The sequence below is a fragment of the Camelina sativa genome, chromosome 4 (assembly GCF_030686135.1).
Source record: "Camelina sativa cultivar CO46 ecotype springtype chromosome 4, ASM3068613v1".
Classification (NCBI taxonomy): Eukaryota; Viridiplantae; Streptophyta; class Magnoliopsida; order Brassicales; family Brassicaceae; genus Camelina; species Camelina sativa.
This window is the reverse complement of record NC_141883.1, coordinates 26,405,780-26,429,487: the sequence shown is the minus strand read 5'-3', so window position 1 is coordinate 26,429,487 and position 23,708 is coordinate 26,405,780. Positions and strand designations below refer to the sequence as shown.

Here is a 23,708-nt window from a genome sequence, read left to right as displayed (position 1 = left end):
GAATCAAAGCTACCTTATGACATAAAAGAGACATTTCTGATCTAATCTCTTCATCTTTTAAGTTTATAAATATACATTTCTTTATGTGGTTCTAGTTATTTTGGTGCTTAGATTATATGTTAAAACTTAAAATATAAAGATTACCAATTACAAATTACTTGACTATCCCAAAAAAAAGGTAAATAACTCCATTCCCTCCTAGTCCTTATAATAATAACACTCCAACGTTCCCACTAAGCAAATCATAGAACCAACGACATGATGATCTCTCTCATTTTCTTCTCCTTCTTTCTCTCCTTCTCTCTCGCATCCAGTGAACAATTCTTCGACGAGAGCAAGAACTACGAAGGCTCCTCCGATCTCGTAGACCTTCAGTACCACTTGGGTCCGGTCATATCCTCGCCGGCGACGAGTCTCTACATCATCTGGTACGGCCGATGGAACCCAGCTCACCAATCTACAATCCGAGACTTCGTCTACTCTGTCTCTTCACCGACACCGGCTCAGTACCCGTCAGTCTCCAACTGGTGGAAGACGGTGAGGCTATACAGAGACCAGACTGGTTCCAACATCACCGACACTCTTGTCTTGTCCGGAGAGTTCCACGACTCAACGTATTCTCATGGATCTCACCTCACTCGCTTCTCTGTTCAGTCTGTGATCAGGACTGCCGTTACTTCCAAGTTACCACTAAACGCTGTAAACGGCTTGTACTTAGTTCTGACCTCAGATGATGTAGAGATGCAAGAGTTCTGCAGAGCAATCTGCGGGTTTCATTACTTCACTTTCGCTAGCATCGTTGGTGCAACCGTACCGTACGCTTGGGTCGGGAACAGTGATAAACAGTGTCCAGAAATGTGTGCGTACCCGTTTGCGCAGCCTAAGCCATTTCCAGGAAGCGGGTTTGTAGCCAGAGAGAAGATGAAACCACCAAACGGAGAGGTGGGAATCGACGGGATGATCAGTGTGATAGCCCATGAGCTGGCGGAAGTGTCGAGCAACCCGATGTTGAACGGATGGTACGGAGGAGATGACGCAACGGCGCCAACAGAGATAGCGGATTTATGTTTGGGAGTGTACGGGTCAGGAGGAGGAGGAGGGTATATGGGGAGTGTGTATAAGGATAGGTGGAGGAATGTGTATAATGTGAAAGGAGTTAAAGGAAGAAAGTATCTGATTCAGTGGGTTTGGGATCTTACTAGGAATAGATGCGTTGGACCAAACGCTATAAATTAGAGACAATAATGTCTGTTATCCTGAGTTTGAAGCTTGCGGGAACCTGTATATGGTTTATCTTCGCCTTACCAAGTCGAATCTTTGCATTTGTCAGTTTAAGACTTTTACAAAATCTAAGGTATTTTAGCTGTCAAGATTCACTAGAAAAAGTTTCTGAACCTAACCTATGCTTTTAACATGAGCACAATAATCCACAAGTACCTCAAAATGGCTGTTCTGCCAAAGTATGTAAACATTGATTCTATGCTAGTACTAGATATTATACAGTCAACATGATTAAGAAGACAAACTAAATGGCATAACAGCTAAGGAACAACCTGCACCTTCTATTGAAGAAGTACATCCTGGAAGAGGCCATATTCTCTGTCCATTACTATTTCCAACTCCATTTGAGCGTTTATCGATCATCACGTCCAAGGAAGTCATGGAAGGGAACCTCAGTAGCCGACTGTGTGGCCAATACATTGCCAATAGGATCACCATCGTTTCCTCTTTCTTTGTCTGAGTCATCTTCATTACGTCCAAGGAAGTCATGGACGGGGACTTCAACAACTGACTGTGAGGCCAAGATACTTTCAATAGGATCCTCATTTTTGCCTCTATCATTTTCCGAGTCATCTTCACTACGTCGAAGGAAGTCATGGACGGGGACTTCAATAGCAGACTGTGAGGCCAAGATATTTTCAATAGGATCCTCATTTTTACCTCTATCATTTTCCGAGTCATCTTCACTACGTCCACGGAAGTCATGGACGGGGACTTCAACAGCAGACTGTGAGGCCAAGATATTTTCAATAGAATCCTCATTTTTATCTCTATCATTTTCCGAGGCCAAGACAATTCTAATAGGATTATCTTTGTTTCCTCTATCCTTTTCCGAGTCCTCTTCAATGAGTTTAGGCCTCAGCAGCTTCCTTTTCTTGTTCTGAGAAGCTGGGGTTTGAGGGCTTTCTTTAGACCCTTGAGTTGGATCACCAGGGCTCTTTTGAGCTTTGCTACGGCGCTTAAAATTAATGAATGGTAGCTTTTGAACACTTTGTTCCATACTTCCTTCACAATCCAACATATCATCTGGAGTAGTCTCAATAAAAGGGTGGATCAAATCATTGTCAAGTACCTCTGCTCTCTGAATCTTTTCCTTTTTCTTCTTCGGTTTGCCAGAATCCTCAGAGGTACTCAGATTTGATATTTTTTTCTCCATCCAAACTTTGTGACAGTCGTTTAAAAAGGCCATGACCTCATCGACTGATTCAGTGTCCGGAGACGTATCCTTTTCAGCATAACGTTCTTTTGAAGGAGGCACACCAAGCCTTTTGAAGACACTCTCTCTGGTTCTAGTTCTTCCAAGTTCAGCAGGATTAACACGCTCTTTCATTCGGGTCACCCTATTGTTAGAGTCAAAAGCATCACCGCCAAAATCTTCATGCCGTTGATAAGCTTGGCCTTTGTTATTAGTTCTGTCATAAAAATCAGCTCCATCCCCTGATGATGAAGGATAAGCAAAAGAAGGGTAAATACTGGAACCCCGAACAGCCATCTTGTTTGTATAAGAAACATGACCTCCAACTTCTTCTTGGTGTTGATATGTTTGAATTTCACTGTTGAGTCCGTCCTTGGGAGAAAAACCCCTTGATGATGAAGGGTAAGTAAATGAAGGAAGGATGCGGGGGTCGGGGTACGGTAGCCTCTCAACCTTCCTCATGTTCTCAGTGGACCCTGTAGAAGTTAAGTTACCAGGAAACTGATAATGACGCAGATGTCCATTTCTGGATTCAGACTCAGCACGCGAAACTACAGACATGCCAATGTTAGTTTGGTATTCACGATGATGTTCAATAGGCATTGGAATATAACCCAGACTAGTAGTGTTCATACTAGTACCATTACGTTCATCAGAAAATGGTTGGACTGTCTCAGAGGGCAAGGCGTCACTGACATAACCACCACCATCAGGTATATATTCTTCTCCAGAATCATAATTTGAGTTCTTAGAGGGCAAGGTGTCACTGACATAACCACCAACAGGTATATATTCTTCTCCAAAGTCATAATTTGAGTTGGCTGGAACGGAAGCTGAGCCAATTAAATCAACATTAGGTGCACCAAGATCATGCCTACATCTTGTCATTGTTGCATCTCCCATGATCCCAGGCTCACAAGGGTCATAGTATCCTCTGTTTGTTCCATATGGTAAGTATAGAGGTATGCTACGAGGAGTAACGACTGGAAATGCCTCAAACTTAAGGTGTTCGTCGTTAGACCTCTGTGCGATACCATCTTTTTCATTGTACTTGTTTTCTACCCAGCCACTTGCAGTGTGTCTCAGATTCTTCGGGACTCTTCGATCATTAACAAGAGAATTATTAGTTAAAGCATCAGTGCCAAAGCTATAATTCAGGTTAACGTCAGACAAGTCTCCAGAGTACTCATTCCCTTTAGTTGGATCAACCTCTAGGCCAATATCAGATTCATCCTCAAAACCATAATTTTCTGCTGGCCTGCGATCACGGGCTTCTCCTGCAGAAGTCACTCTGAAGGGAAACTCACGGTCAACATCTCCATCCGTATCTCCTGCATTAACATTCCGAAAGCAGCGATCACCAACTCTATTTCTCAGATTCCTTTCAGCTTCTCTAGTGGGTTTTACAACTGCAGTTTTCTTCAGCCAGGATCTGTCTTCTTTCTTCAAGCTAAACAACTTCAACAGCCTCTGAACCTATACATGACATTTCCACATACAGTGTCAGACCACATAAGAAAGTAAATCAACCCGCGTAATAACGACCACCAAACAAAGATAGTTCGAGAACTAGAAACCATATAAAGAAGAACATGTTTAGATTTACTGGAGAAAATTAAGCGCACACACCTGAGCCTTGGAGAGTCCAAAATTGAACTTAGTTGCTGTAAAGTAGTTTTCACGAATAGCATGACGAAACTCGCTTTCAGGAAGCGGCCTACAACGCCACTTCTCAGTAAAATTGACCTAAGAAAATGAGGTCAAAATGTAATGTTTGACACAAACTTAGTAAAACAAAAACTCATGGAGGAAAAAGCATGAACAAAAGTACCTGAGCAGGAAACTGTTTGCCAGAAGAGCAGAAAGCATCGGACTCAATGTTGATTGCACCATCAGAGGAAGCCTGAAAGACACCATGTAGCTCTCTACTCTCGAATTCAAACAAAAACAACAACATTCCGGCTTTGACCTGTTTAACAAATCCGGCTTGCCTCATTGGCAAACCGAAAAGCTCTCGGCCAAGGCATTCCTTTCTCGTGGAGTTATTGGACATGAAAATTGCACCAAATTCAGGGCACACCCCAGAAGCACCACCGTAGGGCTCCTCCATATGCTTCATCCTCCGATGCTTTGGCATGCTGTTACAGAAAACTAAAAAATAACAACACAGAACTAACTATCCTTCATTTGTTGAATTGAGGTAAAGATACTAGAAACATCAAGAGACTTGCGGAGCCAGCCAAAACAGTAGTAGATTGATTGATTGATTGATCAACACACAGAAACAAACAGAGCATGTCTAAAAACAAAGCAATTCATTACAAAGGTGAAAAATCCATGGCCACAGAACACAAAGCAACTAGACTGAATAAAGCAAATTGAACACTGTAAACAGTAAAAACCTAGAACACAAAAAATTAGAAACAATGATACTACTAGAACAACAACAACAACAACAAGAAGATAGTGACGCAATTGGAACATTCACACATGATCAAAACGCTGACGTACGTAACTCTATCACAAAGCATCATAATCAAATTACAATCAGACATGTAGTAGAAGGATGAAGGCATTAGCCATGTACATTAAATTTATAGAGATCAGACCTGGATAAAGAAAATCACGTCTTTGGAGTTTGCCTGGTTTGTTAAATTCGACTTCTACCAAAACAAAACAAAACATGCAACAAACAAAAACAGAAGTTGAAGAAGAAACAAGAATTATGAATTGAAAACAAAAAGAAATCGAAAGAGAACGATCGGGGGGAACTATATCTAGAATGAATGAGAGAATCGGGATTTTTAGGGTTTTAAAACTATTCAAGTATTACCGGAATACGAAACGGCGAAGGAGGGGAGGGGGAGCGAAAGAAGAAGAAGAGGATTTTTTTCCTTTTGGGGCAAAAACAGAAAACGCAGAGAAACCGAGGAGAGTGGTGGTTTTTTTATTTTCCGTTTTGCGTTATGGGGTTTTTGCTTCAGCTCTCTCTCTCTCTATATAGTTTTGGTATTTTGGGTTATGGTCCCCCGGCCCCATATAATCATCATCATAAATATTTGACTTTTTTTTTTTTAATACTTAGAGAATCATACCTTAATCTTGTTTTTTTTATTTTTTATTTATTTACTTTTTTTTTCTGAAATCAACTCCAATTTCTATTGCGAACTATTTTGAGAATTCATCTCAAAAGTCTCTATAAATTTTTTACAAATCTCTTATCTCCCTCTCTATTCTCCATTTCTCATTTAATGAAATATGTTGAGATTAAAATACCCTTTCTTTCTTTTTCAATTCTTTTAATTTAAAACAAAAATAAAAACCAAAAAAAAAATTCAGTACTGATCTCTTCTTTTCCTCAATCGTCGTCGTTCTTCGCCGAAGCTCTCCACCGCTGGTGATTTTTCATCGGAACTTTTCATTGCCACCGTATTTCACTTTTTTCGAGTTGTATCAAGTTTTCCTTCAAAATACAAGTGCGTTCTTCAACATAAAAATAAAATTCTTGATGAATAAGGTTAGGTTTTGAATTTTGGAAATTTAGTTTAGATTTTGCTTGAAATGTTTAGCAAATTGGGTGTTTTACCATGGGTTATGGGTCGATTGAGCTATTTAGTTGACAAGAAATGAATTTTACTGTTGAATCGTTGTGAATTGTAGAGATTAGAACCTCAAACTATTCAACTTTCATTTATCGCGACTGGGTAAAATTGGTAAAACTGGTAATATTAGTAAATGTAGTATAACTAGTAAAACTGGTAATACTGATTAATGTAGTACAACCAGTAAAACTAGTAGTATTACTAATTGAGTTTTTTTAGAATTTTTTTGGCAGGATACAGTGTGAGAGAACGTCAGCATACATTTTAAGTGTGAATGTCACATATATAGTATAATTTTCAAAACACATGTGACGAATATAACTTTGTTGATGTTAAAAGCAAGGATATACAAGAAGCTTGAGTTTGTTGAAAGTCACAATTGAGCAACATTCAAAGGATGATGAAATTGCATCTAACACCATTGTTTGATTCATGTTTGATCTTTTGGTTTGTACTACTATTTTCTTGGTTATGTCACAACTATCGTAAAACTTATTTTTAAAATCTAGTAATGTTTGATTTTCCTTTTCTTTGATGTGTATATTTGCTCTGTCATAACAGAGTAAAACAACTATAACAAAAATAAAACTGATAAAACTGGTAAAATTTGTAAAACTGAATTGAACATCCATAAAATGATTTTAAAGATAACAGAATAATGTGTGTACTAGTAAACGTCAAAAGTAATGTTTAAATGTTTACTAAGAACGAAAAATTTAAAAATATATGAATTTTGGGTTGTTATGTAAGAACCTAAACAAGTGTTTCCTTATACTTTTAATGTCACTTTGTAAATAATAACTAAGTTAGGATGACAAAGTTATAGAATTGTAGGTTTTAAACATATGAATGCATAAAAACTCATAATTATATGTTAATAGACTTTAATCAACTGTAAAACTAAAAAATATAATTTTAAGAGTGAGTAAAACTAATTAAATGAAAAAACCCCCAAAAGTAGAACTATTTGCAATTTTGGTAAAACTATTATACTTGGTATAACTATGTGTGAACACTAAATGTAAACACTAAGTGTGATCACACATATTGCACACGTGGCCGTAAAATTCATATTTTTTTAACTTTTTTTTTCAGCTGCATGTGCGGTTTTATTTTTTTGTATCTGCAACAAACGGTTAATTACAAATAAAATACGACTAGTTTTATCTAGTTTTATCAGCATTACAAAAACATACTAGTTATACCTATATATACTAGTATTACTTAAAACCCAGAAATTCAATTCTGAATAAGATGCATAACAAAAAAATCATGAATCTCTTCGTAACCAAAACGAATGAGTTTTATCTAGTTCTACTTGTTCAACCAAATCCAACTACTTATCATTGAGTCGATGGAGTCACTCACGGTTGGCTTGTACTTCTTCACGATTTGGTTCATCGCCGCCGTCATTCCGGATTTTCTTCTTATTGTTTAGCCGTTTATCACCGCCATTTATTCTTTCCAAAATTGGTTACAGAGATCGCTCCCCGTTGATTTGTTCATCGTCGTACATCACCACCTTTTCTTCTTTCCGAAATTGGTTACAAAGACTGCTTGTCGTTGATTTGTTCATCGTCGTTGAGTCGTTCATCACCACCGTTTCTTCTTCCTGAATTGGTTACAGAGATTGCTCGCAGTTGAGTTGTTCATCATCGTTGAGTCGTTCATCGCCACCGTTGTTTTTACATATCGTTGTTGAGTTGTTCATCGTCGTTGAGTCATTCGGTGTGAACGATGCTGAAACCATTTTATCTAGTTTTACTAATATTTCAAGATCACACTAGTTTTAATTAGTTATACTAGTTTTACTTAATTATACTAGTTTTACTTAGTTTACTAGTTTTACTTAGTTATATTAGTTATACCCAGAAATTCAAATACGAACATAAACCCAGAATTCACCAATTATAATTTAAAAGCTTGTATTTTACACCCATCTTCTTTATCAATTGAACACCATAACAAAATACCTATTTTCTCAAGTTTCACAAAATCGATTTTGAGATTGCAGTTTTAATTTCAAAAATTTCTCAGATTTTAGGGATTGGATCAAGTTTTGAAAGAGAAAGAATGGAGCCATCGTTTCTTCTTTCCAGGTTGGTTCCAAAGATCGCTCGTTCTCGCCGTTATTGTTCATCGCCGCTAGAAGAAAGTGAAAAGAGTTTGAGAAAATGAAGAAGACAATGAAATTAAAAAATTTATTTAGTTTAATTTTTTTAAAAGTATATTTATATATATATATATATATATTGGATTAAATCCAATAGAACTTGGGTAAGTGGATTAAACCCAGGTTTTCAACGTAATTGTTTTGTTTTTTTTAGGATATTATAGTAAAATACCAATTTCTTGAATTAAAAATAATTGAAAAAAAACAGTTTAAAGAAAGGAGTTTTTGAGATTGTCAAAACTTTTTTTTAGGAACTTTTGAGATTTTGACTCAACTACTTTTTTTTGACTTTCTTATTTGATTTCGTCTCCATTCACCATCAATCTAGAGTTAGTGATATGATACAATTGGGGAATTTCTTATACGTATAACACATACCACATTTAATAAATGGTTCAATTGCGGTTTAATAATAATTTTTATACGTATAACACATACCACATTTTTGGTATACGGGTAGAAATCAGCAACCGTAAATGGTAAAATTAATTGTTTTGAAAGTACCAAAACAAAAAAAATGTCTACCTTCCTTTTTCTAAAAAAAAAAAAAATAAATAAAAAAAAAAGCAAGAAGACAAATGAAGCCTGAGGCCTGAGGCCAGAGCCTCTTTACTTAACGTATACTCTCCTTGCGGCTTTTGTTATCCCATCCTTCATTACACAATTTATTATCTCTACAAGGCAGGAGAAGAAGAGTGGTTATATCCACAAACTACATCTCTCCGGTCATGTAAGAACCCACTCTCTCACTCTGATTTCGGAGTTGGTCCCAGTTTACTTCCAACTTCTTACTATAATTCAGAATACCCATCTGCTGAATTTTGCTTGTGATAGAGATTTTGTGTTCGTAAGCGGATGTTCATAAAGTCTAATGCTTTGGACATTAACCAAATTGCCTCTTTCTACTGTGTTACTTCTAGTTCATTTCTGCTGAGTGTTGTTATGGTTTATTTCTTGTTAAACATTTTGAGAATTGCTTGCTTGTTATTTGTGCCTGCCGTTTACTTCCAACTTCTTACTATAATTCAGAAAATTGGGTTTTTGACTGATAGGTTGGTAGCTGGAAACGCTTTGAATTGCTTATTCATTGATCCCAGCTGTGGCTTTCAGAGATACTTGGGTACTTTTGGAGTCACAAATTTCACTGGTGGGACTATTAAAAGCTGTAAGCAAGAGGGTTTTGTCATAGATGAACGTGGGAAATTAAAAAGATTTAGTAGGAAGAAACTCTCCAGGAAACGATGTAAGACTCAAATCAGGAAACTTTCTTAATTAGCTCTTTCTAAGATTTGGAGATGGACTTTTTGGTTTTGATATACTAGGTGGCTCTTTGAGAGGGCGAGGATGGAAATATGGATCCGGGTTTGTTGATGGGATTTTTCCTGTTCTGAGTCCCATTGCTCAGAAGATTCTGAGCTTCATTCAGAGAGAAACTGATCCTGAAAAAGTAGCTGATGTCCTTGGAACTCTTCCTTCTACACATGCCTCATGGGATGATCTAATCAATGTTTCAGTGCAACTCCGTTTGAACAAAAAATGGGATTCCATAATCCTGGTAATTAGCTTTCTTGCAAAAGTTTCACTTTTTTTTCTTTTTCTTTCATAGTGTATCAGTATACTACACTAGCATGAGGACTTATCATTGTTACAGTGCTATGTTTACTGAAAAGTTCTTAACTGGCTGAAGCTACAAACTTTTCTTAGGTGTGTGAGTGGATTTTAAGGAGGAGCTCCTTTCAGCCTGATGTGATCTGCTTCAATTTGCTTATAGATGCTTATGGACAGAAGTTCCGGTACAAGGAGGCGGAATCACTCTATGTACAACTTCTTGAATCCCGCTGCGTACCTACTGAAGACACATACGCACTTCTTGTAAAGGCATACTGTATGGCCGGGCTCATAGAGAAAGCTGAAGCTGTTTTAATTGAGATGCAAAATCATCATGTTTCTCCAAGTATGTGTCTGCATCTCCAAAGCTTTTATATGCATTGGTACTAAACCGTGGCTCATAATTCTAAGTTATACTTATCTTCTTGTTTTGAGAGACTCCATAAAGATATGCGATCTAACATTGTGTTTGTATAGGTACTACTGTATACAATGCATATATTGAGGGGTTAATAAAGAGCAAAGGAAACACCGAAGAAGCAATCAATGTTTTCCAAAGGATGAAGCGTGATCCATGCAAACCAACCACTGAAACTTACAACCTGATGATAAATTTATACGGAAAGGTAAATAGTCCAAGTTCGATTGATATGAATTTCTTTTGAGAGTTTTGATGTTTATGTCATTGGTTTTTCTTGCAGGCAAGTAAATCATTCATGTCCTGGAAATTGTTTTGTGAAATGAGAAGTCACCAATGTAAACCAAACATCATCACATACACAGCACTTTTGAATACATTTGCTAGAGAAGGTCTTTGCGAGAAAGCCGAAGAAATATTTGAACAGCTTCAAGAAGAAAGGCTTGAACCTGATGTCTATGTCTATAACGCTCTCATGGAGGCATATAGGTGATTACCTAAAACTCTCCCATAAAAGGACTGATGCCAAGAAATCAATCAAGCTTAAATGTAACGTCCTAAAAATCCGGAGACAGTCGTGCAGGTTATCCCTATGGTGCTGCTGAGATTTTCTCTCTAATGCAACATATGGGATGTGAACCAGACAGAGCTTCCTACAATATCATGGTTGATGCATATGGTAGAGCAGGTCTTCACTCAGGTAATTCAGAAGCTTCTTTAGCCAATGGTATCCATTCCAGTTTCATTTTATTCATATCCAAACCGAACCTGAACTGATTAAAACCTCAATCTATTTTTTAAGTTTCAAGATATGAATTTGCTGTTGTTTAAAGTATGCTATATTCATTATCTATTTTATATATTCGAAAAGCAGATGCAGAAGCTGTGTTTGAAGCAATGAAGAGGCTAGGCATAGCACCGACAATGAAGTCTCACATGCTGCTTCTATCAGCATACTCTAGAGCAAGAGACGTAACAAAATGTGAAGCCATTGTGAAAGAGATGAGTGAAAACGGAGTAGAACCGGACACATTTGTCCTAAACAGCATGCTCAACTTATACGGCCGGTTGGGGCAGTTCACCAAGATGGAAAAGATTTTAGCCGAGATGGAGAATGGTCCTTGCACTGCGGATATAAGCACATACAACATCTTGATCAATATCTACGGTAAAACCGGGTTCTTGGAGAGAGTCGAAGAGCTTTTTAGCGAGCTCAAGAAGAAGAATTTCAGACCAGACGTTGTGACATGGACCTCGAGGATCGGAGCTTACTCGAGGAAGAAACTGTATGTGAAATGTCTGGAGATCTTTGAGGAGATGATTGATTCGGGTTGTGCACCAGATGGAGGAACAGCTAAGGTTCTTCTTTCGTCTTGTTCTAGTGAGGATCAAGTGGAACAAGTTACTTCAGTGCTTAGAACAATGCATAAAGGTGTGAATGTGAGTTCTCTTGTCCCAAAGCTAATGGCTAAATCCTTAACTGTAAACTGAAAAAAAAAAGATATCATTTTTAGATTTGCCTTAATAATAAAGTTTGGATTTTTATCAACAGAATCCTTTGTATATATTATTGAAAAGGGTTTTTTTTTTTTTTTTTTTTTTTTGTCATCTGGGTTTTCATTCAAATAAGAAAGGATTACAAGGAGTAACTTTGTAGTGTGATCAAAAGTTACTAAGGGAAAGTGATTACACAGAATCAACTTATCCCTCCAAAAAATAGGCTCTAAACACTTTTAGCCAAAAGGGAGATAGAAACCAAAAACAAAAAAATAGGCTCTAAACACTTGAGCCAAAAGGGAGATAGAAAAGGGTTATAATATGGTTTTATGTCATTACCCACAATGTTGGTTTAGTGGGGCAATAGATGCGAAATTGTTCCACGATCAAATGATTCAGAAAGTGATTTATTTTTATTTTTATAAGGAGAAAAATGCAAACCCACCAAACCCTTTTGTCGTAAGATTCAGAATATAATAAAAGCCGTTCGGTGAGTGCACTCTCTCTCTCTCTCTCTCTCTCTCTCTGTTGTTGTGAATATCTGCGCGAGATCTCAACGAAAAAAGATGGCTTTGAGATTATTGTGGGCGTCTAGGGTTGCTTCTCATCTAAGGATCTCCGTTGCTCAACGAGGGTTTGCTTCCGGTGAATCTCAGTCTCCTTTCTCTTTCTTTGATCGCTTTTTGGTTTCGTTCTCTTCTGTTCTGCCTTTTTTTGATCTGTTGATTGTTCTGTTTGAATTTGTGGATGTTTGATTGTTGTTGATATCTGATCAGATTAAAAGTGGATTATTGTGTTTGCAAATTCATGTTGTTGTTGGATTGATTGTGTCCTAATAGCTTCTCCTATTGTTCGTATCAAATCCCAGCAAATAGCATTTGATTCCCTCGAGGCTTTTGTTGTGTTTCTCTTCTGAAACTTGTTTACAGAGAAATAAGAACTATTCAAAACTTTGTTTTCGATTCTCTTTTTTGGAATGTTGTATATTTTTTTTTAGCCATGTAACCTTACTGTTTTTTTTTTTTTTTGTCCTGTGTGCTATAGCGGTTTTGAAGGATCTGAAATATGCTGATTCACATGAATGGGTGAAGATAGAGGGGAATAAAGCAACCTTTGGTATAACGGATCACGCGCAGGACCATTTAGGAGATGTGGTCTATGTGGAGTTACCTGATGTGGGACTTTCAGTGTCACAAGGGAAGAGTTTTGGAGCGGTGGAAAGTGTGAAAGCAACTAGCGATATCAATTCTCCAGTCTCGGGTACGGTGGTTGAAGTCAACAAGGAGCTGAGTGAGTCGCCTGGATTGGTGAGTCATCATTTCACAATTGTATTACCAGTGATTCACTGTGTTAGGCAGAGATAATCTCTGTTGAACCGCTTTGAACAATAACTGTGTTGGTCAAATCTGAAATCTTGGTTTTGCGGGTCTCTTTGTTTGGTTACTTGTTTTTCATTTGATGCAAGTGGCTAACAAATGGGTGAGGGTGACATACGTTCCTTGCTCGATTCATGGATTCTTAGATTTGATTAATCGATATGGAGTTAAATATCTCAAACTTGGAGGTTCTTGATTCTGTTGTCTCGAGCTGATACTCTTATGTTAAACTTGGAGCCCATATGAACAAGGAGCTGATATTCTTTTGTTATGCTTTACAGGTGAACTCGAGCCCATATGAACAAGGATGGATCGTAAAAGTGGAGCTGAGTGATGCAGGCGAGGCAGAGAAGCTGATGGATTCAGACAAGTACTCTAAGTTCTGCGAAGAAGAAGATGCCAAGCACTGAGATTTTTATCTTTTCCAAATTATTCTCGAAGCTTTCACTGCAACACAGATTGTTGTTTCTCAGATCTTTGTCCATGGATGAATCAAGAAAATTCTGAAGATTCCAATCTCTCGTTCTCTTTTTATGTTTTGCTTTTTTAGTTAAATTGTTTGAACAATGGTAGAGAATTAAGAGCTTTGGCGTTTACATTGATTTGATATTTCATGGAGTTATGCTATGCCTCTTTACTTAACATATTGAATTTTTTCCATTCTTTGGGATCTTTAAGTGATAGAACCAATTCTCGAATCAATTTCTAGCTCCGAACTGGAAGCTTTTGATTTGAGCAATGAATAACATCAATAGTTGCCAACCTACTCTAATAAGATGGAGGCTTCTATTGAATGGCGAAGGTTGGCAAGCAAATTTTTTGAGTTTATGCATCATCAGCAAAGATTTCTCTCTTTCTCTTTACGCTTAATTTCTTGTTAATGTAATTCTCAACCGGATGTGTTTACTTGTTATACTTGCCTTTGCGATTTGCATCCTACTTTGTAGGTAATCTGATCCGGATTGTGTTATACCAATCATGGTCATCTTATATAAGATAATAATATGTTGAGAAAAAGAATGTAGGTCAGTACGGTTCACACTAGTGGCAGACCCTTGAGATAAGTCAAGACTATGAAACAATTGCTGAGATGAAGAAATTGGTATCCAAGATTAAAACAAAGAAAGAACATATGCAGATATTGTAGCAACCGTGTGAAACCGGTTTTGTTCCTTAAAAGACCTTAAAATGGAATGTGAAAAGAAACAAAAAAAAATCTGTGAAACAATGATATGTGCATAGTGGGGAAAAGATTTGGGAATCATCATTGTTGCTTATTGTGGAATACAAGCTTGTTAGCCACAATTGTCCAACTAAGTTTACAAGATGCAGCACCTTGTAATACAAGATTCCTGCGTTTGTCAACCCTACTTATTACATTATGTATTACTTTCTTTTTTCTGCTTTTTTAATGTGTCATGTTCGCCACTAATATGCTAAATATTTATCCTTAATACTCGGGTTTGGGTAAGAACCGGATCGGTATTTGAACAGCGACTGATGACATAATCAGAAACGTCAGAAACACTAATTATTAACTGAATTATATAAAGTTAATCACAGTAATTCTAGAATTATTGACAATTATTACACCTAAAAGCTTATTAGCTGATATAGTGATATATGTCGAAGTAATGATAGTAACAAGTAGTCATCAATATTTGATATTTTTGTTAATTTTTTGAGAATATTATAATTACCGGTTAAGGGACTTGTCCTCTTTTTGTCAAAGCTTTGGAAACTTATATTTCAACCACCCAACTAGAGCCTTTGTTCTTTTTTTTTTTTTTTTTTTTTCTAACAGAATTTCCTTTTATTAAAATACTATAAATAGTACTATAGAATACATTCATACTATACTGTTTTATATATAAAAAATATTTTAATTATATAAATAGATTTCGTAAATTTCAATTTACCTTTTGATAATGTATATGACAAAAAACACATACTTTTGGTATGCTAAAATCAGAATAGTTGAGGGGATGATTGGTACACTATAAATATAATTTTAAGATGTAATTTTGTTATTCACAATCCAAATTTATAAGTTAATCCATTGAATTAATGGTATATAAATTGATACATAATTTTGAGTAATTTTATTTTATTTGGTCTAGCAACAAATATGCTTTTGTTTTTTTCTTGCTATTGCAAAATTCAAATGGACAACTCCAATCTATTTTCAAACTTTTATGTTTGAGCAAAAAAAATAAAAAATAAAAAATATTAAAAGGGTAATCTGGAAAATGAAATTAAAGAAAATGTACTGACTAATTTTGTCTTAAATGAGAGACCCAAACGAACGAATTTAGCAACTCTTATTTCTCGGCTCACTCTCCGATTTGAGCCCCCGACGACGCTCCCTCTTCTTCGTCGTCATCGTCTCCGGCAAGTTGATTAACAGAAAATTCAGATCTGAACTCCCCAGCCGAAGCTGCGATCTTACTAACTCTTTCTTTTTTCTCCTAATTGACTTTCTCCTTTGGAGCTTCCTCAGGTAATTCAATATCTTCACATGACTCTTGCTTCACCTGGGTTTTTTTAAATTTAATTTAGCTCCTCACTCATCTCTACTTTAATTTTCCCGCATTTACTCTCTCTGACTTGGCTCTTTATTGAGAGAATTACTGGGTTTTAACAAGAGCTGAATTGTGTAATGTGTTTCTGAAAAACAGAGTTCTCAATTAATGGCGAAGTCCCGTCAGTATTATCCTTCTCAAGATGAATCAATGTCTCCGACTTCTGTGAGATCGAGGGAATGGGAAGGTCCTTCTAGATGGACTGAGTACTTGGGACCTGAAATGGCTTCATCAGTGTCTTCTAGGAGCTCTAAGCAGTTGAGTTCTTCTGATGGACATGTTCAGAGTTCTTCTGGTGGTTCCACTAAGGCTTTGAACATACAATGGGTTGTTCAAATGATTGAGGTTGCTGAAGGTCTCATGGCTAAAATGTATAGACTCAATCAAATCTTGGAGTATCCTGATTCTGTTGGTCATGTTTTCTCTGATGCGTTTTGGAAAGCGGGTGTGTTCCCTAACCATCCGCGGATTTGCACTTTGCTCTCTAAAAAGTTCCCTGAGCATTTCAGCAAATTGCAACTCGAACGTGTAAGTTAGGAGTTGTTTTTCTTTTTGTTATTAGGCTTAGTGTGTGCTTTGTTATATGCTAAACTTACTCTTTTATGCAATACTTATGCAGATTGACAAGTTTTCACTGGATAGCTTGCACGATGGTGCTGAACTTCACTTACAGAGCTTAGAGCCATGGATACAGGTAACAAGAAACTATCTATGTAATATGTTTTTGGATTTATGTTCTGTTGTTCTGAAACTTGTTGCTCGAGAATAGTGAAGTATCTCCAAATTCCTACATGCTATATAGTCAATCTTTCATAAGTTTTCTTTGTTCATTATATTCCGTCTCATCATGAATCAGTCTTGTATATGTGGGTACACATAAGAAATATACTGAATACATGGTTTTACTTTTAAATTGTAAAAGAGAGGTTATTTGCTAGCCTTCTTTTTTCAGTTCGTGTTTAGAGTTCAGTAAGGTGTGCCTTCATATTCCTCTCGTCATGCTTTTTATTTTTCTTGAATCAGCTGCTGCTCGACTTGATGGCATTTCGAGAACAGGCACTACGGCTTATATTGGACCTAAGCAGCACTGTAATTACTTTGCTGGTGAGTCAATGTCCCTCATCTGTGGAAAGTATTTACTTTCTTCGTTGAAACTTTGAGCTTTCTTTTGAACTCGTACCTTAGGTGGAGGTCATGAAATCTTTTGGTACATTTAAGTTATTTTTTACTTGTAAAATAATTGTCTGTGGGGATGAGGATAAAATTGTTGAGTATTCATGATTAGCTCATAACTTAGTTCAGTTTTTTGCAGCCTCATCAGAACTCACTTATACTGCATGCGTTCATGGATCTCTTTTGTGCATTTGTCCGAGTCAATCTTTTCGCAGAGAAGGTATGCTGAGCTTATTCTTTTTCTAAGTTCTCTGTTTATTTGGATTGATAACACATGTCAAATGAGGCATTCACTTATTTTATTATCAACCTGTAAGAGTGATTATTCTGTCAAAGTAGATTCCTAGGAAAATGTTGCTGCAAGTGTACAACCTTCTGCATGCGCTATCAAGAAATGATCGAGACTGTGACTTTTATCACCGGTATGGATTCCTTTTCCCTTGTTGTGTCATTTTTAACATATATATTTATATATAATCAATTGGCCAATAACCATGAATTAAAAATCTTCGTCATGCATCCAGCTTGGTGCAATTCATAGACTCTTATGATCCCCCATTGAAAGGCTTACAAGAAGATTTGAATTTTGTCAGCCCAAGGATTGGAGAGGTTAATATTTCAACTTAGTTTGATTTGGTTGTTATGTTTATTAGGGTTTCGCTGGATTATAAGAGTTGGGGCTGCACTTGTTATATCCAAGGTATACTATGAGCTAATACTGCAATTGATATAGCAGTACTAACAATGTTACTCATTTTTCTTAGGTCCTGGAGGCTGTAGGACCCAGTATTTTTCTATCAGCAGATACAAGGAAGTTAAGAAATGAGGGATTCTTAAGCCCATATCATCCTAGATTCCCAGATATACTTACAAATTCTGCTCATCCCATGGTATACTCGACTAGATAATTATCAGCTAAAGACTTATGGTTCTCCCAATTAGTAGTATGCTATAGTATACCCCTTACAATTATTTTCTTTAGTATTGTGCTAATTCTGGATATTACGCTCTTGCTTCCTACAGAGAGCGCAAGATCTTGCAAATGTTACGTCGTACCGAGAATGGGTGCTTCTTGGATATCTCGTTTGCCCAGACGAGCTTCTTCGTGTTACTAGCATTGATATCGCCCTGGTATAAATCTGTTTTTCCTTTTGTTTTCGATTGAGATCTTAATAAAGAAGTATGTCCTCCAATAAATCTGTTTTTGCACCCTTTATTTAAACTAAGATTAGTAGTAATGGACCTAGATTTTTGATGTACAAAACAAATCAAGATTGCTTGTAATTCGTGCTGCTCTAATAAATGTTTACTGTCCTGTTGCGTTTCAGGTTGTGCTAAAGGAAAACTTACTCGTGACTTTATTTCGGGATGAGGTGAGTTCATATCAAATGCTCTGAAACAAAGATTTTTGTATTGGTATTTTTTTTGCATCTACTGAATATATTAACCTGACCATGCAGTACATCTTGTTGCACGAAGACTACCAGTTGTATGTTTTACCCCGTGTGTTAGAATCAAAGAAGATGGCGAAGTCTGGTCGGACTAAACAAAAGGAAGCTGATCTAGAATATAGTGTAGCAAAGCAAGTTGAGAAAATGATCAGGTAACTCCACATCGTTTTAGTTCTATACTTTTGGCTTTATGAGCCGCATCTGACTTGTAATCCTCATATGATACTGGAAAATTGTTGTTTTCCTCTAAGTTTGTGATTTTGCAGAGATTATAGCTCTTGAATTTATAGATTTACTTATGTTTGGTCGCTGTTTCCAGTGAGGTGCATGAGCAAGCACTGCAATTATGTGATACCATACACCGAGAAAGGAGAATATTGCTGAAGCAGGAAATAGGTCGGATGGTTTTATTTTTCACTGATCAACCAAGTTTGCTGGCGCCAAACATTCAGGTATAGGTTTAGTCTGTTGCATATAAGGGTTTAAGGTTTATCGTCTGTCAGTGATTGTTTCAAAAGCTTGCAATATCATGCTTGCATATAGAACAAGGGGCTGTAAAGTTAATACATGATCGTGGGCCGGTGCTATTGGTTTTATTCCAGAGAAAACAGACAATGCTTTCATGGAATTATGACTTAGACTTGTGAAAAGTGTCAAATGAAAACTTCTGCAGAGATTGGAGCCTCCTATCCAGTATTATACTCATAATTCCCTTCCCTAAGCTTTCCCAATTATTGATTTATATACTTTTCTTTTCTTAGATGGTATTCTCTGCATTGGCTTTGGCCCAATCTGAGGTTCTCTGGTATTTTCAACATGCTGGTATTGCATCTTCAAGATCCAAGGCTGCTCGAGTGATACCAGTTGACATAGTAAGTTAATAGCTTGAACTTAACTTTGAAAGCCTCTCAGTATTGTGGCTTTGACTTTCTATGAACTTTGGTCACTATTGCTGATTTGTCATTCCCTGTTTCTTAGGATCCAAATGATCCTACCATTGGCTTCCTGCTCGACGGAATGGACCGTCTCTGCTGTTTAGTGCGCAAGTACATCTCAGGTTTGTAACTTTGAGATATCACATCATCGGACAAAGGTTGTAAGTACAGAATTTTGAAACATTAGTGTTGGAATGCAGCTGCTCGAGGTTATGCACTATCATACCTTTCTTCATCTGCTGGAAGGATTCGTTACCTGATGGGCACTCCTGGAATTGTGGCTCTGGACCTTGATCCTACCTTGAAAGGCCTTTTCCAGCGTATTGTGCAACATCTCGAAAATATACTCAAAGCGCAGGGAGAAAATGTTTCTGCAATCACATGTGACCTATCTGTAAGAAAGATGGACTATATCCACTTTGTTTTTTTCAAGTCAAATGATTCATTTACATTTTTCTTTCACAGATAGTCAATACACACCTGATAGTAAATTCACTCATGTTTCCGTATGTTTCCCATTAGGCCTGTCACCAATCCTAATTGTAGCCAGGTCTCAACACAATTATTTTGTTAGTCATCTAATCTATTTCTAATGCTCAGCGCCTCTTGTTGTACAGGAATTCCGGAAAGATTGGTTGTCCATTCTGATGATTGTCACTTCTTCTCGATCATCGATAAACATCAGGCATCTGGAAAAAGCCACTGTCTCTACTGGGAAGGAGGGCTTGCTATCGGAAGGAAATGCTGCATATAATTGGTCCAGGTACTGTTCCCGGCCTTATATTGCCATTACTTGGTTAACTTCTATCTAGAGAAACGGTGAAACTAATATACTGCAGAATTCCATGTTTTTTAATGCAGATGTGTTGATGAGTTGGAGTCTCAATTATCAAAGCATGGAAGTCTGAAGAAATTATATTTCTACCATCAACACCTCACAACTGTATACTTCCTGTTGTTTTTCACTGTCCACTATTTCCCCACATGTTATCTTATGCATAATCTGACATTTAATTGTTGTAAAAGGTTTTCAGAAATACAATGTTTGGACCAGAAGGACGTCCTCAGCATTGTTGTGCATGGCTCAGTGTGGCTAGTAGTTTTCCGGAATGTGCTTCACTAATAATTCCTGAGGAGGTAAATCCATAATTCAGTCTCAGTGAATTTTGCATTCTTTGTATAGTACATGTCTCATGTCTGGATCATGAGATTCTCGTAGTGTTAAGACCACCCAGCGAGCACCATATTACTCTCAGTATGACAATAAATGATTTAAAGTGATCGTAAAATTGGATTGACCCCGTTACCATGTTGCATATGTGCAATGACAAATAAAGTTATTGATTTTATAAGCTACTTTTGGATTTCAAATTTTTCCCTTAGCATGCCATCTTTTTAAAAAGTTTTCTAATAAACCAATGTAATGTTTCTCGTTTTGGTGAACCACAAATTCTCATTGCCTATATGTTTTGTCTCACTTTTCTATATCAGTGATACCATCTATTAAACGGAAAGGTCCCTCTTCTTTTCTTTCTCCACAGGTTACCAAATTCGGGAGAGATGCAGTGCTTTATGTAGAGTCTCTTATTGAATCAATAATGGGGGGACTGGAGGGCCTAATAAATATTCTTGATTCAGAAGGCGGGTTTGGCGCTCTAGAATCTCAGGTCAGATATCCTACCCCAAAATCAATGTTATTACAAAAGCAATATTCTACTTAACTACTGTCCTCAAACTGATGTGTTGACCTTTCACAGCTTCTTCCAGAACAAGCTGCAGCTTATCTGAATAATGCATCAAGAATTTCTGCTCCTTCAATGAAATCCCCCAGAGTTGTAGGCGGGTTTACTTTACCCGGCCATGAGAGCTATCCTGAGAATAATAAGTCTATTAAGATGTGAGTGCCCAAGTCTGGCCTCAAGTTTTTCTTTTCTATTCATGAAATCAGTGTTCCTTAGATACTGTGTTATCTTAAGTATCTCCTTGTGATGGCAGGTTGGAAGCTGCAATCCAAAGATTGACTAATCTGTGTTCAATTCTGAACGACATGGAGCCTATTTGTGTTATAAACCACGTATTTGTGCTAAGAGAGGTGAGTCTACTAGATTTCAACTCGAGAATTTTCTCTTGCTAGAAGCACATATTCTTTCCACGTATTCTTTTAGAGTATCTGCTCGAATCTGATATGGAAAGGTTGCATGTTTCTTTTATATCTCGTGAATTAAAAGAATATCTTATGGAAAGATCTTAGATCCCATGAAATTTCTCTCATCATCTGGTCTTGTTAAGCTTTTTTAGGCTTTTTGACTTTATCCCGCCGATTAATTACTTGCAGTACATGAGAGAATGCATTCTTGGGAACTTCAAGAGAAGATTTCTTACTGCACTGCAAATCGATAACGATCTTCAGCGGCCTTCTATTTTGGAATCTCTTATCAGGCGGCATATGAGCATAGTTCACTTGGCAGAGCAGCACGTTAGCATGGACCTAACCCAAGGCATCAGAGAAATTTTACTCACTGAAGCCTTTTCAGGGCCTGTTTCGTCTTTGCACACATTTGAAAAACCTGCTGAACCACAGCAAAACACTGGATCTGCAGTTGAAGTTGTGTGCAACTGGTACATGGACAATATCATCAAGGATGTGTCTGGTGCAGGAATCCTCTTTGCTCCGAGGCACAAATACTTCAAAAGCACTAGGCCAGTTGGAGGGTATTTTGCAGAGTCAGTCACCGACGTCAAGGAATTACAGGCGTTTGTTCGTATCTTCGGCGGCTATGGAGTAGACCGGCTGGATAGGATGATGAAAGTACATACAGCTGCCCTAGTAAACTGCATAGAAACCTCTCTGAGGTCAAACCGGGAATTGATTGAGGCAGCTGCTGCAAGTATGCATTCTGGTGACAGAGTGGAGAGAGACGCATCCGTTAGGCAGATAGTGGATTTGGATACCGTGATAGGATTTTGTATTGAAGCTGGTCAAGCTTTGGCTTTTGATGAGCTCCTCGCTGAAGCCTCTGGAGCTGTTCTTGAAGACAATGCATCCTTGATACACTCGATGATCTCTGGCATCGTTGAACATATACCTGAAGAAATACCTGAAAAGAATGAAATCAGAAGGATCAAAGGTGTGGCAAATGGTGTTGGCGTAGCTGGAGATCATGACTCTGAATGGGTTAGATTAATCCTCGAAGAGGTAGGAGGTGCAAATGACAACTCATGGAGTTTGTTACCTTACTTTTTCGCCTCTTTTATGACCTCAAACGCCTGGAACACTACTGGCTTCAACATCGAGACTGGTGGATTCAGCAACAACATCCATTGCTTGGCTCGATGTATTAGCGCTGTCATTGCAGGAAGTGAGTATGTGAGGTTACAGCGTGAATACCTGCAGCAGCATCAGTCCCTCTCAAATGGTCATCACTCTAGTGAAAATCTGGACTCAGAGTTTCAACCCCGTGTAACCGCTGAAGCAAGCATTAAATCCGCAATGTTACTCTTTGTGAAATTCGCTGCATCCATTGTGCTAGATTCATGGAGCGAAGCCAACAGGTAAGAGAAACCTGGAACTATTTTTAAACTCCATCCCTCATTTTTTATCCACATGATCATCATATCAACCTTTTTTTGTTCTTCAGATCTCATCTTGTGGCTAAGCTTATCTTCCTAGACCAACTCTGCGAAATCTCACCATACCTCCCAAGAAGCTCCCTTGAATCACATGTCCCATACACAATCCTCAGGTCAATCTACACGCAATACTACTCCAACACACCATCCACACCGCTCGCGACAGCATCTCCATACCATTCTCCATCCGTATCACTCATCCACGCTTCTCCCTCTATGAAAAACCCCACGACTCCCCAGCGTGGTAGTGGTAGCGGCAGCAGTAGCTCCGCAGCTGCCCCGGATTCAGGGTACTTCAAAGGCTCATCATCTTCACTCTACGGTCAGGAACACTACATGGAACCGGAAACTGGAAACTCAAGGAACAATGAGAACAACAACAACAACAAACAAAGGGGTAGTTCCCGTCGTTCAGGACCGCTGGATTACTCGAGTCATAAAGGAGGGTCAGGATCAAACAGCACAGGTCCTAGTCCACTTCCTAGGTTTGCTGTCTCAAGATCTGGTCCCATCTCATACAAACAGCATAACTAAGTAAACAACACTCCCACATTCTACTAAAGAGAAGAAAAAACAGTTATGTAGAGAGAGATGATTAGATTTGTTGTACAAATACCCTCGCAAGTCGCAAACACACTTGTTATCTTGTTTATTTATTATGTTGCAGTTGCACCATTAAACTTATGCATATCTTTTTTCCTTGTTAAATTTCATAATTCCGTTACTTACGTAAAAGTTAATTAAACAATTTTCATGCAATAATAAATCAACATTTAACAACATTATT

The 23,708-nt window shown here is 37.6% G+C and overlaps 5 protein-coding genes across 13 annotated transcripts; 4 read left to right on the top strand and 1 right to left on the bottom strand.

Moving 5' to 3' along the window:
• Positions 1-258: 258 nt before the first annotated feature.
• On the top strand, positions 259-1,370 carry LOC104792267 (protein EXORDIUM-like 7). Its single transcript, XM_010518380.3, has one exon. It carries the CDS (start codon positions 259-261, stop codon positions 1,234-1,236), a length of 978 nt encoding a protein of 325 aa, XP_010516682.2. The 3' UTR covers positions 1,237-1,370.
• LOC104781914 (uncharacterized) lies at positions 1,358-5,499 on the bottom strand. 5 transcript variants are annotated; one of them, XM_087510829.1, is made up of 5 exons: positions 5,310-5,499; positions 5,086-5,139; positions 4,308-4,627; positions 4,106-4,222; positions 1,358-3,952 (listed from the first exon to the last, which is right to left on the bottom strand). In XM_087510829.1, the coding sequence occupies exons 3-5, from the start codon at positions 4,611-4,613 to the stop codon at positions 1,634-1,636; spliced, it is 2,742 nt and encodes a 913-aa protein (XP_087366955.1). In that variant the 5' UTR covers positions 4,614-4,627; positions 5,086-5,139; positions 5,310-5,499; the 3' UTR covers positions 1,358-1,633. The 5 variants fall into 5 exon arrangements, with proteins under 5 accessions (XP_087366955.1, XP_087366954.1, XP_087366953.1 ...); XM_087510828.1 differs by having other exon boundaries at positions 4,308-4,614; positions 5,310-5,444; XM_087510827.1 differs by lacking the exon at positions 5,086-5,139 and having other exon boundaries at positions 4,308-4,614; positions 5,310-5,438.
• Positions 5,500-8,822: 3,323 nt separating this feature from the next.
• LOC104781912 (uncharacterized) lies at positions 8,823-11,826 on the top strand. Of its 3 annotated transcripts, none has more exons than XM_010506711.2 (8): positions 8,823-8,981; positions 9,304-9,494; positions 9,574-9,806; positions 9,956-10,205; positions 10,337-10,485; positions 10,561-10,766; positions 10,853-10,977; positions 11,152-11,826. In XM_010506711.2, coding segments are annotated over exons 1-8 (1,773 nt in total). In that variant the 5' UTR covers positions 8,823-8,979; the 3' UTR covers positions 11,769-11,826. The 3 variants fall into 3 exon arrangements, 2 of the variants coding, with proteins under 2 accessions (XP_010505013.2, XP_087366950.1); XR_015597187.1 differs by having other exon boundaries at positions 8,853-8,981; positions 10,861-10,977; XM_087510824.1 differs by having other exon boundaries at positions 8,883-8,981; positions 9,956-10,242.
• Positions 11,827-12,111: 285 nt separating this feature from the next.
• On the top strand, positions 12,112-13,810 carry LOC104781911 (glycine cleavage system H protein 2, mitochondrial-like). The gene is made up of 3 exons (XM_010506710.3): positions 12,112-12,419; positions 12,819-13,081; positions 13,432-13,810. The coding sequence occupies exons 1-3, from the start codon at positions 12,341-12,343 to the stop codon at positions 13,558-13,560; spliced, it is 471 nt and encodes a 156-aa protein (XP_010505012.1). The 5' UTR covers positions 12,112-12,340; the 3' UTR covers positions 13,561-13,810.
• A 1,597-nt stretch (positions 13,811-15,407) lies between these two features.
• On the top strand, positions 15,408-23,629 carry LOC104781910 (protein NAP1). Of its 3 annotated transcripts, none has more exons than XM_087510822.1 (23): positions 15,408-15,650; positions 15,829-16,260; positions 16,352-16,426; positions 16,756-16,836; positions 17,045-17,125; positions 17,245-17,327; positions 17,430-17,514; positions 17,670-17,795; positions 17,929-18,036; positions 18,234-18,278; positions 18,366-18,508; positions 18,676-18,808; positions 19,118-19,228; positions 19,335-19,413; positions 19,492-19,685; positions 19,909-20,054; positions 20,153-20,234; positions 20,318-20,428; positions 20,833-20,958; positions 21,049-21,188; positions 21,287-21,383; positions 21,627-22,843; positions 22,930-23,629. In XM_087510822.1, exons 2-23 carry the CDS (start codon positions 15,841-15,843, stop codon positions 23,453-23,455), a joined length of 4,209 nt encoding a protein of 1,402 aa, XP_087366948.1. In that variant the 5' UTR covers positions 15,408-15,650; positions 15,829-15,840; the 3' UTR covers positions 23,456-23,629. The 3 variants fall into 3 exon arrangements, with proteins under 3 accessions (XP_087366948.1, XP_010505011.2, XP_087366949.1); XM_010506709.2 differs by having other exon boundaries at positions 17,035-17,125; XM_087510823.1 differs by lacking the exons at positions 15,408-15,650; positions 15,829-16,260; positions 16,352-16,426; ... (2 more) ...; positions 17,245-17,327; positions 17,430-17,514 and having other exon boundaries at positions 17,708-17,795; positions 20,326-20,428.
• The last annotated feature ends 79 nt before the right edge of the window (positions 23,630-23,708 follow it).